This window comes from Astyanax mexicanus, chromosome 8 (assembly GCF_023375975.1).
Source record: "Astyanax mexicanus isolate ESR-SI-001 chromosome 8, AstMex3_surface, whole genome shotgun sequence".
Taxonomy (NCBI): Eukaryota; Metazoa; Chordata; class Actinopteri; order Characiformes; family Acestrorhamphidae; genus Astyanax; species Astyanax mexicanus.
The window spans coordinates 26433390-26450197 of NC_064415.1; the positions used below are offsets into that span (position 1 = coordinate 26433390).

Sequence of the window (16808 nt, forward strand, 5' to 3'; positions counted from 1 at the left end):
GTATAACGCTGGAAATAAATACTTTCGTTTTACACCTGATTTCTATTTTCTATAGAATTTAGGCTCAAAGGTCAGAAAATGTTACTGATAAATGTAACACTAACACTAAGATGCAGTGATGTTCACACCCTGATTTCATTAATAGCTTTATAGAGCAGTTTGTTCTGCTAAAAAAATATGAACCCATATGGACGTAACCAGTGATGGAATCACCACAACAAGCACACCTAGTGATCCCTTCTCCAGCTTTAATATTAATACAGTTCTTCACGAAGTCAGCAGGTCAGCACATTGGTTTATTCGACCAAATGAACAACAACAGTCTTATCACCATATCTGCATCTGCTCCCCTCCTTTAACACACTTCATTATTTTAATAAAACATTTTCCATACAAATTTGTACATCCTTCTCGTTAATACAGATTTACACTCTTGTTTTATGAACTTATTCAGTTTAATGCTTTAAATAAATTGTCAAAGGAGTGATGATGCACAGAAAACTACTGTAATAATTCATTTTAAAAATATGTGGCTTCTACAAAGGCTGAAGTGTTTTAGACATGTCAAAGCATACTGTGACCCTGGTTGAAAGCATTCTATAACATGAGTTCATGTTAATCTGATACACAGCTCTCGAAGAATAAAAACAGCTGACCTCAGATCAGCATCCTGAATGTGCTAAATATATATACAGCCATCTATATATCTCTACGCCTGACTTCAGAACTAACATCCTTCTGATTACTTTATAACCCAACTAAAAATACTGTCACTGTTCGTTTTACTTCTGTAGAAGAAAGTGTTTGTTCAGAAAAGATTGTAGACTGTTGCTTTACGCAGACTATTTACACCCCTCTGAGACATCACAATGCACCCCGATAGTTAACATCATGTTAACAGCATGTAAATGGATTAAAATATATAGAAACAAGCTGACACTGCATTATTTGCATTGAGTTTGAACAGTAAACAAAGAAAAGAAAAGCTGAAATCAAGAGTATGAATATTTACTTACCAACACTGCCCTTAAAGTTCTTGTATTACATGTTTCCTTTCATAATGTATGTCTCCATAATGTTATGCTTCCATATACAAGGCCATCCACACACTTCCACACATCCAAATAGGTTTAATAATAAAAAAACAAAACAGAAATATATATGCCAGCTTTTCTTAGTCTCGTCTCTAAGTACTGTATCTGTAGCACACAGCTGAATAACAATGGACAGGCTTGCCTGACGTTTTATGATAGGAGTTTTATGATGTGCATTGAAAAAACGTGAAGAGCTGTTAAGCTGTGATTCATAATTGTGTAATATTGGCACACCTAGAACATATATGAGCCAATTACATCATGGACTCATTGCTGAAATATAGAGAAAAAAAAAAAGTTTTTACAGGATTTTCCAAAACTCTAAACAAAAAATATATACTTAGTACTGAATAAGACTTCTAGTTAAAATTATAACTGTTATAATCATTTTTATTTTTGTTAAGAACCTTGTTTTACATGTAAAAAAAAAAAAAAATGTAAGCCTCTTAACAACGGTTTTCTTTAGCTGGAATGTCCAATTTATCAAAGCTGGACAAGATTTTTACTATATTGTCCTGTATACTCAAAGATTATTACATTTAATTGAACAACTGCCCATTGACATATTTTATCACGTCTAGAGTCATCCTGTGATAATACTGTACTTTTCACACTACAAGATGCAATAAAATTTTTTTCCAAAAATTTACAGTGCGCCTTCTAATCCGGTGCGCTTTATGTATAAAGGAGTTTCAGATTAGTTCTCCAGCACAGAGACTGGAGCAGTATTAGCATTAGCTGCTAAGCACTATTTCTTTCGCCGGTGAGTAAGTATTTAAAGGTGAGTATTATCGGCCTGTAGCCTGCTGCTAACCCTGGCTAGCACAGAGGCTGGAGCAGAATTAGCATTACCCATTAACCAGGCTAAGTGCTAGGTGTAGCAGCAGTACTGCGAGTTTGAGAGGCATGCAGTGCAGAAACACACACTCATATACACTTACAATGGATCTGACATACATATTTGCACATTAACCAGGCTAAGTGCCTGGTTAATGTGCCTCTTTCACTGTTCAGAGGCAAATATATCGGACTGTAGCCTGCATGTTTACAGTGTTAAAACAATCTATGTAGGATGAACCGCTAGCTAATATCACCCTGGCTTACCGGAACACTCAGGGTTCCTCAGTGTAGCACTGTTTACTAGCACTAACCGTGGCTAATGCTGCTACACCTAGCCTTCGTGGCAATCTGGAAATCTAGGCTTACTCTAAATAAATGTATTTTTTAGCCGCTAATGCTGCTACACCTTGCCTTCGTGGCAATCTGGAAATCTAGGTTTACTCTAAATAAATGTCTTTTTTTTAGGAAAGAAATCTGTGTAGATTAACATCTAGCACTCCTTTTTTTAAATTACAGTTTTGTTTACTTAGCTTAGCAAATCTGGCTGCAAATTTGACAGCATGGTGAATCATTTTGGCTTTATTTCAGTTAAAGAAAAGGAAATAGAATGTCTTCTACAGTCATTGGAACTTTCCTTCTATACTTGTACTACAGGCAGACCTGTTGATTGTTATTGTCTGTGTAAAGCAGCGTAGTGTAGTACAGATGCAGCAAATTGAGATCAGGGTGGGAAAAGCTGTAGAAATAATGTATTATGGGATGCTCACTGCGAGTGTGAGAGGCATGCAGTGCGTAAACACACACTCATATACACTTGCAATGGATCTGACATACACACACGCACACATATACAGACACACATATATAGCCACACCCCTTTTTTACATTTCTTACACAAGTATTTGACATGTGAAACACTTTAGAAAAATCCATATATACACATAGTAAAAGATAATGGTACAGATCACATTTGTACACACAACTCCATCCAGTGAACTTGGCATGTGGAGTCTTGCTGCGTTGCTGGCGCTCCAGTTCGGGCGTAGTTCTGTCTGTGGGCGAAACACACAAACGTTTAGAAACTACAGATTTTATTGAGACAGTTATTACTGATTCAGTAGTAGTAGCTATATTATCTTGTACAGGTGTATAGATTTAGTTTGTTACCTGTAAATATTTGAGAGGACGATGGGAAGCTGCCACATCAGGTGAACAAGCTGCACAAGAGAAAGAAATTAAGACAAATTAAGACAAGTAAAGTATGTGTTTAGACACTTTTGGCCACGTTCCAGAGAGCTAATTGTGCCCATTTAGCTTAGCTGCAAAAAAAAGCCATGGTAATCTTGATTTGTACAACCTGTCAATTAGCCACTGTTCAGTAAAATACAATAAGTTTTTTTTTTTGGTCATAATAATAAGACTCAATCCCATTTCATCTCTTAGCCCTACCCCTCTGTTTTGCACATTTACACCTAGGGATAATGGTTATGATTCTTGTTAGACTAGAGGGGTAGGGGGGAACGGTAGGGATACATGGTCCTTCAATATTACCACAGTTTAGTGTGTAGTTTCAATGTTTTATGGCCATTTTCATAACAAGCGTAAAAAAAAAATCGCTAGTAGTTTTTCTCAGTAGCCATGTAGCTAGCCGCTGGTTAACTAGGTAGCTAGCTACTGAGACAAACTACTAGCGATTTATTTAAACTATTTATTTATTTTTATTTATAAATTTTATTTATTTATTATTTAGCGATTTATTTTATACTAGCTATTTAACCAGCGGCTAGCTACATAGCTACTGAGAAAAACTACTAGCTATTTATTTTATGCTTATTATGAAGAAAGTCGTTAGTAGTTCATCTCAATAGCTAACTAGGTAGTAACCTTGTTAACCAGCGGCTAGCTGGCTAGCCAGATAGCTACTGAGAAGAAACTACTAACGAAAATTGCTAGTTTATCTAGCTAGCTGCTGGTTAAATAGTTGACTAGCTAGTTAGATAGCTGGTTAACTAGTTACTTAGCAGCTAGGTTGCTGAACTTTAGCATCTCCCAATGCTATAACTATATCTGTATCGGGTGCTTCAAAGGTTGTCCCAATCCTTAGGGGGAGGATTTCAACTTAACTTTTTTAACTCTGTTCCAAAGGGCAAAAGGAAAAGGGGAAAATAGGGATTGGGACTAAATCTTTATGTAAACATCACTGTCATGCAAAATACTTTTATATTTGCCAGCTGTCTTCAGCTATCCAGTACTGAAACCACAGCAGTGCCAAAAAAAAAAAAAAAAACTTTATTATTAATATTTTATACTAAATAAAACCTATATTTTCATATTTTACCAAAATTTATTCACATGACTATGATTTCCTTGTCATACCAAACAATTTCTAAGTAAATCTGGTATGCACAGTTCAGACTGAGCTTCACATCCACAGAGATCTCTGTTCTGCATCTGGCCTGAAACCATATGGCTTTATTTAGACTGAAAAAAGTGTTGTACTTAAAAAACACTGGACAAAGTCTAGCCCACTCGATTCATCTCATTAAGTGCTTGGTAATTTAGCTAATCTGCTGAATCAGAGGAAATGCTGAAATCTGCAGTGCTGTGGCCATCGAGGACTGTGACTGGGCACTACTGGAACAGTGCAAGCTGTACCTAAAGCTCTACAGGACTTGTAATAAATGCTAATCTCTACTTGGTTACATCTTAAGCAAATGATTTATTGTGCATGAGAAGGATGGATTTATACTCGCCGGTTTACATGTTACAGTTTTGAAGGCTTAAAAAGAAATAAAAAAAAAATCACACCATTAACTGATGCACTCCAGTTTTACAGTGTGTGAGATGTAGAGATGTAGATGTAGTGTGTAGAGAGAGTGTGGTCTGTAAGTTGCTGGACAGTTTCAGCTGTGTTGTCTCTGCTGTCAATATTAAGCAGGATTCACTATAGAAAACTTAAGTCAAAAAGAATTAGAAGCAAACAGAATGAGAAAAGGATGATGCCACTAAAGGCACAGTGCATCATCACCAGGAAAAAAATACATGCATTTTTTTAAATTATTATTATTAAACATGTCATTATTTAGGTAATGGTTATAAGTCATAAGACCTTTTCAGATGTGATCAGTTTTACCTGGGGAGGTGGATAATGCAATGAATGCACCATTAAAAGATCCAAGAGCCTTTTATCTTCTGCAAAAATTAACTGCAAAAATAACCTCAGATTATATTAATCCTGGATGAATCAAAAGTTTCTCAATATTCTGTTTAATGCTGTGGAAAATTAGTTTTTGCAGCTTTTCTAAAGTACATGGGTTACCTCGGGTCATTAAAGTCTTATACAAAACTACATAACTTAGCTCACTGGTGTCACTAAATCATTTTAAACTTTTAATTTCTAAATACTTTGACAGCCTAAAACTCTTTTAGTTGGGTTTTTTCTTTTACATGTTTTATTTATTTTTAATCAGATCACACACAGCTCCCATTTAAACCATGCATCAATTCCTGAAAACTGTTTTTTACTCATGGTTCAGAGATAAGAGCAGAACATTCTAATCTAATATTCCAATATTTTCATGTTCATATAGCTCTGGAAAAAAAAAATAAGAGACCACTTAAAAATGATAAGTTTCTTTAAAAACCTCTGGAATATAATCAAGAGGAAGATGGATGATCACAAGCCATCAAACCAAGCTGAACTATTTGAATTTTTGCAACAGGAGTGGCATAAAGTTATCCAAAAGCAGTGTGTAAGACTGGTGGAGGAGAACATGCCAAGATGCATGAAAACTGTTACTATAATACAGGTTTATTCCACCAAATATTGATTTCTTAACTCTTAATGAATATGAACTTGTTTTCTTTGCAAATAAATGCTCTAAATGACAATATTTTTATTTGGAAGTTTGGAGAAATGTTGTCTGTAGTTTATAGAATAAAACAACAATGTTCATTTTACTCAAACATATACGTATACATAGCAAAATCAAAGAAACTGATTTAGAAACTGAAGTGGTCTTTTATTTTTTTCCCAGAGCTCTATATGGCAATATTGATACTGTACATAAATAATTATAAGAGCTGCAAAGCGTGAATAAATACAATTGGATGAACATTACTGTTATTACTTTTTTGTATACAGTTATTAATACAGAAAATATAGATATTTCAGTACAGCAATCCAGCTTCACATAAACATATGCTACTAATATAAATAATACTATTATAAATATTAACAACATCACTAATACTATTAAAAATGACAACAGTAACATTATCAGTTATATTTCAAATATATCATATCCACATCCTCATACTATAAATATAAAATACTAAAAACTACTAATATTAATAATACTTTAACATCAATAGTACAAATACCATTTATAATACCAATTAGGGGTGGGCGATATGGCTCTAAAATAATATCACGATATTTTAGGGTATTTTTGCGATAACGATATACTTGGCGATATAGGAAAAATAAAATAATTCATTTCAGGAATATAGTTTAACAGTATAATCATAATGTGGCAAAATAAATAATATAGCTTAAAAAATATAATGCAGCAAATAATAATGCAGAATATTTAGTGCATGCATATAAACTGCAAACTAAAACAATTATACAATAAATACACCTAAAGCTTCACAGTAAATAATAGACTACTTTTAAGACAGAACAGCCCTATTATCACGATATGGATTTTTAATATCATGATATTTCTGTTTCAATATATATTGTATACGATATAATATTGCCCACCCCTAATACCAATATCATCCAGTATGTACCAGTATGGTCAGAAATACTGACCATATTTAAACATGCATCCAATGCCAATCTTAATTTAAGCAACTGTCAGCCAGCTGCTGTGATTTTAATATTATCATGCACTCCTATTAAATGTTATTAAACTAGCAACAGCACAATCACAACTACAACCAATATTAATGTGGGGTGATTCACTGATGTTAATTTCAAAGTCAAAACTTTGGACACACTTGCTAATCTTAGTCGTATTAACTTTTTAATTTATTTTTTACTATTTACATTTTTTATTACAATAATTGATAAATTTGTAGATTTCAAAGGTTAGTGAGTGCTCAGCTTATGTGGAAGCTGGCTCCTTCAGAAGCTGCTTAATGGAATGCAAAGAATGTGCAAGGGAACTCTATAAAGTCAAATCAAATTTAAAACCAAAAAATAATTAGTTAAATATTTAGTTACTGCATAATCCCATATGTGTTATTTCACAATTGTGAAGGCAAATGTTAAAATATGACATTTTAGGAGTAGGTGTGCCCAAATCTTTGACTTGTACTGTATATATATTTTTCTAGTAAACTATCTACAGTAAAACATAAACAACACATTTATAGTACAATTATAAAGTTAGTGCTTTATGAGGGTCTTGAACTCAGGATGGATCAGTGACTGTTTCTAATGTTAGTAAAAGGCTGTTAGTGTTAGGAGAACGGTTTACTGTTGTGGGTGATTCTCTGAATCGGGTGTCCTTTATGTGCCCCAACCCATCATCATGCCCAATATCATCATTTAATTATAATTATAATTAATTAGTAATTATTAGTAAATCTTTGCTGCTGACCATATGTTTGTATTTTAACTAAATACATATTTTTTCTCAAAAAATAAAAACATTTTATAGGAAATTATTTCAACATGTCTCCCAGTTTTGTTTAACCATGTAACAGCATTCAGTTGACCCCTATATTTAGAATAAATTAGTTCCCGTAACAACATAATTGAAGAAATAATACTACAAGTCTCTAGAAGGAAATATTTTTAAATAACAGTATAATTTCGTAAAAAAAAAAAGAAAAAAAAAAGGGGGGGGGGGTATTGTAAGATGATGTCAGACTAAATAGTTTAACTCTGTTATATAAATAAATGATAGTACATACTTGTTTAGGGGGAAAAAACAATAAGGCAAAATAAAAATATAAATATATAATGTGCTAAATATTGAATAATTGACACTTTTAGCTAAACATTCTACCCCCTTCACACTGGAAGTCCCAGGGATCAGTATCCAGGCCAGGAATAATCAGGAAAGAAAAATATAAAAGTCTTAGTGTAATTAATTTTTACAGTTAAATGGATCCATACTGTACTGAAATGTGAATTAATTCCTATATTATCAGTGTTATATTTTCACCTCATCACGTTGATGTGGACCATGTTAAAAATACAAAAGCCTAATAAAATCTTGATAATTAATATTTTTTTATAAAATAGGTGAAAAATTTAATCAATAATCCAGTGACATCAGTTATAAATTTAAGGTATTTTCATGAAAAATATGATCCAAAAGGCCCTCGTCTCAGAGAATCACCCTAAGTTAAGGTTCTAAATAACCCTACCCTACGAGACAAGAGAGAGAAGAAAAGAAATGGTTTTCAGGGCTGTTATTAGAGATAGATCAGAAAGAGTCATACGTCTTGCACCCACCAGGTGAGCACACACCTCGCTCATGAGTGCACTTTCTTGCTGGAGTGGGATGGGGGGCGGCGGACAGCGTAAGAAGGGGGTGGCAGCCTGATGAAAGCGTGGGGGAGGAGAAGTGAACTGGTGAGGTGAGCTGGCACAGCAATGGCCATGGAAGTGTGCAACACACACGCACACACACACACATTCATGCACGCACACATTCATGCACGCACACATACACAAACACACATACTGTGTAGGCTTGCCCCGTGAAAGATGGGAGAACCTGATCAGGGTTTTATTACATAAGGAAAATGTTTTTAAAGTAAGAATTTTAATTAATAAAAGTTTTTTGACTATAAAGAATCTGTATAATAAATAAACAAAAAAATAATGATAACTCAATTTTTTTGTTAATAATACTCATAATACAAAACAAAAATAATTTTGTTTGAAAATACTTGAAAATACACTAAATGCAAAGCATATATTAATGTTCATATACTGTCCACAAGGTGGCAGCCTTGAAAGATACATCTCTCCTTATTTTTCTGTATATCGCTCTGGAAAAATTAAGAGACCACTTCAGTTTTTTAATCAGTTTCTCTGATTTTGCTATTAATAGGTTTATGTTTGAGTAAAATGAACATTGTTGTTTTATTCTATAAACTACGGAAAACATTTCTCCCAAATTCCAAATAAAGTGTTGTCATTTATATGAAGAAAATGAGAAATGACTGAAATAACAAAAAAGATTGCAGAGCTTTCAGACCTCAAATAACGCAAAGAAAACAAGTTCATATTCATCAAGTTTTGAGAGTTCATAAATCAATATTTGGTGGAATAACTCTGGTTTTTAATCACAGTTTTCATGCATCTTGCTATGTTCTCCTTCACTAGTCTTACACACTGCTTTTGACTAACTTTATGCCACTCATGGTGCAAACATTCAAGCAGTTCAGCTTGGTTTGATGGTTTCTGATCAAGTTTTCAGTTTGGTAAAATCAAGGAAACGCATAAGTTTTAAGTGGTCTTTTATTTTTTCCAGATTCATATAAATGATTAATTAGTTATTCTTTTTATTATTATTAATTATTATTTATTTTGGACAACTATACATAAACAAACCAAAATGTGATTTACATTAGGCTTACATTTCTTTACTCATTGAATCACCTAAATAGAGTAACTTATAACAAAAAGCAGAAATGGTTATTATCTGCTCCTTATTTGTTGGAAGGGCTCAACTGGACAACTATTAGCTTTTGTTAGTTTCATTAGCCTAAAAAAAACAAAAAAAAACAAAACTAAAGCCACAAAACATATTGACTGATCTGTTGCATTTGATTTAACAGAAAATTTGTACAAATTCAATCCAATTTAAAATCTGAGCTACCAGAGTTACAACAGATGACTCGGTAAGCTGGAAATCTGAATAAGAAAAGGAGGCCCTGCTTTGTGAACTGTGGGAAGCAAGCTGGTTGAATGCGGGTGCAGATGCTGCGTGCAGAAGCAGTGCAGACAGAGATGAATGTGTTTTAAAAAGCTTCCTCAGCATTCACTCACCAGCTCGCCTGTACTGCTTCAATATCACTCACGAGGTTTTGGGCCAGGCATATTCCAAATATCTGCCAAACAGAAACCAGAACAAGCTCATTACATTGATTGCAGATATTTTACAGTTAAAGTAGAAAAGGTCTGCGGTATGATTAATTAAATGAGTGTATGGGATGAGTGTGTGGAAGATGGGCTCACCTGTAAAAGTGCAATTCCTATAAAGATGCCTGCCACTACAGTCAGGTTGTCCTGTAACCACTTTTCAAACTGAGGGACGCAGCCTTTCACATGTATGTACGTCCTCTGCTCATCACTCTGAAAAACAGATACAGAAACTTTAACTCTGTATTCTTCTACTTCTATTTCTGTGTTTTAATTTTATATTTCTAAGTATAAAATACTAGCACAGACTAGCACATGCCTCCTCCTTTTTAATCTGCAGCTAATGCAGCATTACTGGATAGCCAATATTAATAACCATAAAAATGAAGATTCATATTTATCGAGTAAGTGGGTCTACAGCTCTGAAAAAAAGTAAGAGACCACTTCAGTTTCTGAATCAGTTTCTCTAATATTGCTATTTATAGGTATATGTGTGAGTAAAATTACCAATGTTGTTTTAATTATAAACTACAGACATTTCTCCCAATTTCCAAATAAAAATACAGTCATTTAGAGCATTTATTTGCAAGAAATGAGAAACGGCTGAAATAAGAAAAAAGATGCAGAGCTTTCATACCTTAAATGCAAGGAGTTCAGAAATCAATATTTGGTGGAATAACCCTGGTTTTTAATCACAGTTTTCATGCATCTTGGCATGTTCTCCTCTACTAGTCTTACACACTGCTTTTGGATCACTTTATGCCACTCCTGGTGCAAAAACTCAAACAGTTCAGCTTGGTTTGATGGCTTGTGATCATCCATCTTCTTTTATATTCCAGAGGTTTTTAATTTGGTAAAAATCAAAGACATTCATTATTTTGGTCTCTTACTTTTTTCCAGAGCTGTATATTATCAAAAAGCCATGGCTGTACATTTGATGTTTTCATCACATGCCTTTGTGAGATTATTGGCTGGATTGTTGGCTAGATGTCTGATAAATGTAAACTCCAATTTTTTTTTTTCCATTATCAAGTGTATGTAAATATGTTGAACAGACTACTGTCAAAATACGGTTTTCTAGAGTAACTGGAAAACCTCTGCTGTACATTTTTTTATAAGTCTGTGGGAAATGGCCTGCAGGGGGCTCCTTCTGCTCACTATATGCCTGTTTAAGTATTTGCATAGGAATCTTATGGCACATCATTTTAGATCAAGACGTAGTAGAAATTAATCAATGTTCCCCTTTGCCTCATAATGTCAATGTCGAAACAAGATCTTGCAGTAAAAATAAACGATAATGAGGAATGGGAAATCAAATTACAACAAAAAGTTACAACAAAAAGTTCAAAAACAGAGGTTAACGAGGTATTGATACAATAGCATTTTTTTTATTCAATAAACATAAGACTAAGGATAACATTTCATTTACTATATGAATACTGACTTTAAAAGCTCCAAAAACATTACACTAGTTACGAGAAAACATTGTCTTAATATAAAAACTTAGAATCTTCAAAATGGCAGCTTTACAGGGGAATAAAAAGACAGACTTTGAAAACATAAAAAAATTTTAGTCAGAATAATTCTGGAGCATTTCAGTTGGTTCATTCAATATGCCATATTGGAATTGTTAATAAAAAAAAATAAAAATAAAAAACAATAAAAATGAAAATTGGCAAAAGCTGTTTTTTTTTTTTGTTTTGGGATTTTCAAAGTAACAAATTTACAGCAAGAGAAAAACTTAAAGGAACACTCAGTAAGCGTGTGAAATGGCTACAGGAGTTTCCAAACACTGGATAGAGTTTTCTGCCCACACAGGTGAGCAGGTGATGAGTCGTACTCTGTTGCTGATCAGTGAATATATAATGTCAGTGTCCAATATGCCCGTTTCTACTATGCTAGTTGTGGTGGTAAATCACTCAGCTACAGTTAGCCAACCCACTGTCTATACCTGGCAACCCCGGAGTCTAGAAATGTTTCGGGGGCTACATCTCACACAGATTTCTGTGACTAGTGCACAGTTTATATACTAAATTATTGGCTGAAGCTCTGCTGTCAAAAACGTTCCTTAATATCTGATGATACATCCTAATCTTGTTATGAGTTACTACAGAAAATATAATCCTTAAAATGTTCCTTTACTAAAAGTGTTACATGATTGCAGGTATTCCAGAATCTTTCTATTTGTCCAGTCACCATGAAAAATTGACACAATGTAAATAGCTGCCATATTCCTGTTATGTTAAAAAAAGCAGACAAATGCAGAAACAAGTTTTTTGTTGAACAGCGGTGATACAGTTCTACTGCAGTTTCATAATCTGCCATTACTGAGAGAAACACTACGTGCAGAATAACTGCTGTCTGTCAGAGGTTGATAATGTCACCTCTCTGAAAATGACATTTGAGAGAAGCAAGGCGAGAACAAGAGGTCAACATACCGATTTAGCCCGGACATCATATCCGCACTGCGTGTTGATTACGTCCTCCTAAAAAACAGGAAGCAGACTATTAATAGTCCTTCTTCCGAATAGCCGGGGAGAAAGTGGACAGAGGCGTTTTGTTTCTGGGCAGGCGGTGTGGATAGGACAGATAAGATTCAGGAAGGAAAAATGTATTCTGAATTGAACAATAGACATATCTATGCTCTGCCCAGTAACATAACTTTGATAGCAACTGTAAAGATCATGAAAAAGCCTTAGAGAACATCAGCTGTCATGATCTTCTGGTGGAAACAGGAGAGTTCAGGTGCACCCTTGATTCTGCCGTGATTTGGGCAGCCATGGTTTTATGTTTTTTGGATACAATCCGGGTTAGCACCCGAACATCCCTTTCAGACAGCTTCCTCTTACAGCATCCACAGTTAATCCTGTTGGATGTGGTTGGTCCTTCTTGGTGGTATGCTGACATTACCCTGGATACCGTGGCTCTTGATACATCGCAAAGAATTGCTGTCTTGGTCACAGATGCTCCAGCAAGATGTGCACCAACAATTTGTCCTCTTTTGAACTCTGGTATGTCACCCATAATGTTGTGTGCATTGCAATATTTTTAGCAAAACTGTGCTCTTACCCTGCTAATTGAACCTTCACACTCTGCTCTTACTGGTGCAATGTGCAATTAATGAAGATTGGCCATAAGTCTGGTCCAATTTAGCCATAAAACCTCCCACACAAAAAAAGGTGTTTTAGTTTCATTTTCCAACCCCTGTAGGCTCACACTACAGTCAGAAAATGTAACTTTCCTTCCGCTCCACTGCCATGAATACAAATCACCCTGTAAAAATGCATTTGTTGAAAAGCTGAGAGACAGGACTATCAGTGAAAGTAAAAAAAGCATGTGGACTGTTGCAGCAATATAATATTGCAGGATTTTACACAAGTATGACTTGCGTGATGCGACGTATCTTAAGTATACACAAGTTTTGTGTATACTCCAATTCAGTCACAGGCTGTATCATGTATGAGGACACAATCAGATTTGATGCTGCATAGCCTTTCCATTCCGACCTTGCCTGGAGCTTTTCCAATCAGAGCAGTAATATCTCTCCACATGGTGCCCATCTCTATTGTCTGACTGCTGCTGTAATTTAACTACGCATAGGAGGAAGAAAGCCTGCAGTCAAACGGTTTACTGCCTTCAGATGATGATTTATGAAAGGTTGATAAATCACAGCATGCCCTAATCGATGCTCTTTGCCTCAGGCGCCATCCTCTGACTCTGCAGCACTTGTTTATTGTGAGTATTTTTTATTATGTATAGCTGCAGTCTCTTTGCGTTTCAAAGTGCAATTCTGTCTACATCACTTCTGTCTGCATCTTCTGTTCAAGCTGTAAGAAGTGTGTTGACTTAAAGGAAGTATATAAATATATAAAATGAATCCCATTTTTGTTATTAAATTTAGTTGAATATTTTATATGTACATGATTTAAATACGTAATCTCTTTAGCTGTGACTGTGAACAGGCACGGGAGATTGTTTGATATGATGTTATGTCTTTCTGGAGACTGAATGTTCATGGAGCGGAACGCAGTGTCGGGAGATAAGAGCCCACTGTGCTCATGTAGTAGTATGAACAGTGTTATAATACTATTTTTAGTTTACGTACACTTTAAAAAGAAGTATGCACATTGCTATACTGTTAGCATGCATACAATTTCCAGAATATGCTAAAAAAAAAAATCTTAAAAAATAATAACAGTAACTGCATAGCTCGGAAAAAATGATTTCCAGTAACTGCATAAAACCTCTTATAAGTATATGGATAAACAAAGAAATAACATGTATACCATTTTCTTTTTTTAAGATCACTGAGATTTTACAGAGGCCTCTGACTTATTCAACTGTTAGGAGAACATAGAATATAAAAGATTAGGGCTTTGAATTAAGGCTTTGAATAGTATCCAGTTTATTTTGTCCCACACAATTACACAATACTGTAAGGAATCAGTCAGGCCTTTACACTCGACTATCTTTACCAGCGCCAGTGTCTCCCAGCTTATTTTTTATTCAATCTTTAATTGCATCCATTCTAATGATTTTTGGAATGATGCAGTTAAGGACTTTGGACAAAAAAAAATTGAGAAATACATTTGATGTCTTATTTCATAATAGTGACTGCATCAAGAATATTTGTTTCTTGATCAATCTGCTTATCTAACTGGGTTAATATTTTATCCATAAAATGACATATACAAAAAGTTTAGCTACTGGTTAGCCTTGTTTATAAGGACTTCAAATTTGTTAAAATTAGTTGTCCTCGTCTTTGTTTTAAAAAACAGGAAAAATGTATTTTAATATTGTAATCATGTGTATTACACTGATAAAGATACTCAGTAGTTTGTACTGAAATGCATACTTAGAGTAACCTTCCCATAATATCCTCAAGATTCCTTTACACTATTACAAACATGTAGTCTGATGCCATTTAACCATATTTGTACACATACTCAAACTATCTGCATCAGTGAAACTCTCTCTTACCGCTGGGTCCTTGGTGCAGCAGGAGAAGGGCACCCCGCACTTCTCTCTGCTGGGGTTGCTGTCTGTACAGTTAAAGTAGATGTTGAGGTTCCAGTCATCGGCTCCAAACGCTCCACAGCACTCCCACTGTAGAGACAACAGCACTCAGATTCTGATGTACAATATCTGAGCAATATTAGGATGAATGAAAATGTATCAAGATAGAGAACAGGTAACTCTTTAACTAATCCCTTTTACAGCAAATCAGCAGTTCATAATTCAGTTGTAGAAGTCAGTAATGCACTTCTAAAGGATGTCAGTTAACCCAAATCTCTTCCTGTGTAAGCTCATCGTCGTAGCCTATGCTTACACACAGTGCCTTATCACTTTTGGCAGGCAGGGTCACAGTAGCGGCAAGTGGGTGACGAGCTCTGCTGAACTCCAATATCTAATTTAATTCATCCTGGAAGAGTCATCTGCCGGGAGCAGATCTGGCAACCGCAGCGAGACACAGAGGCCCCAAACAGAGCTGAAAAACTCCACTTCTGTCAGATTGCTCATATAGCTGCAAACTGTCAGCTGGGGTTCAAACATTTTTGCGCACCAATCTGTTTTTGAATGAAGTGGCCGTATGTGTTACACTTGCACAGTAAGACAGAATACCAACAGTCTAAAGTGTACACATCATTAAAGTCCTTATTGGCAAGTCACTTCACCTTGTGGCTATATTTTGCAACATTGTCAGGCCGTTCTCTCCACTCATGCAAAACTATCTCTCTGAGTGGGGAAAAGACTGAAATTCTAAAAACTGAAGATCAAATTAGCATTTCAAGAAGACATTTCCAAACACTGATCAAATCTGATAACAGTTTGTACAACAGACTGTAGCCTTGGACGCCACAATGCACAAAAAACATGATTTTACAGCTTGTCATGGCTTCTGCGCTTGCACAGATCTCCACATTAAGGGGAGCTTCCTTTGACTCTGCAGCTTTACTGCTGCTGTTACTTCTTACAGTAAGGATTTCTAAATATTGACACAAAACTGCAGTAATAACATACAGACTGAGCAGCTGTTTGTAGCATCAACAGAGCCATCACCGAAAGTTCATCATATTATATTAACCATAAATCAAAGCTGCAGTATGCTTCTTTTTTTCCATAAAAGCAAAATGTAAATGGGCTTGTTAATTAGTGTGATTGCAGTAATGCAATCACAGTATTGTTCTTCTTAAGTCTTATTCTTCTTCTTCTTCTTATTATTATTATTATTATTATTATTCCACCTGTTTTTTGTCCGGTTAACTAGTGCCGCAGTTTTCGAAATATCGACTTCGTCCAAAAGAGAAAACGTGCGTCCATATCGGGAATGGTGGGCTTGTATACAGCTTTCCGATCGGACTTACGTTTTTCGTAAAAACTTCGTAAGTACGCGTTTTTTTGCCCATTGAAAATGAATGGGCAGAACTTTGCACGCCCGTGGACGTCGCAATTTTTGAAATACGAAGATGAAACCAATTGAGGACCTGTAGAACTTATTGAGCTCTTTCCGAAAATATGCGTTACGAAAAGTTACGACGTACGGATTTCGTACGATTGTCGTACGAAGTGGCCCCATTGGAATGAATGGGGCCAATCGGAGGACGGCAGCTAGATCGAAGGACAGGTAGCTAGAACTCCAGTACTGTGTGTAATGGAGCAGCTATGGGATAAAACAGCATTAGGTCAAAAGTTTGGACACCCCGGCCCCCCAGTACTGTGTGTAATGGAGCCACGGGTCAAAAGTTTGGACACCCCGGCCC

The 16808-nt window shown here is 35.3% G+C and overlaps 1 protein-coding gene across 4 annotated transcripts in view; it reads right to left on the reverse strand.

The window, feature by feature from the left end:
• Positions 1-231: 231 nt before the first annotated feature.
• tspan5a (tetraspanin 5a) overlaps positions 232-16808 on the reverse strand; it is a 33739-nt gene continuing 17162 nt past the window's right edge. The window contains exons 5-11 of one of the 4 annotated variants that reach the window (XR_002651040.2): positions 15028-15153; positions 12486-12533; positions 10144-10260; positions 9955-10016; positions 4688-4713; positions 3102-3151; positions 232-2986 (exon numbers count right to left, since the gene is read on the reverse strand). Coding sequence is in view for 1 of the 4 variants with exons in the window: in XM_007239791.4 (XP_007239853.1) it covers positions 3139-3151; positions 9955-10016; positions 10144-10260; positions 12486-12533; positions 15028-15153 (366 nt within the window). In the remaining 3 variants the exon portion in view is untranslated. Of the gene's footprint in view, positions 2987-3101; positions 3152-4687; positions 4714-8409; positions 8497-9954; positions 10017-10143; positions 10261-12485; positions 12534-15027; positions 15154-16808 lie in introns of all 4 variants that reach the window. The other 3 variants (XR_007440415.1, XR_007440414.1, XM_007239791.4) reach the window with 3 other exon arrangements.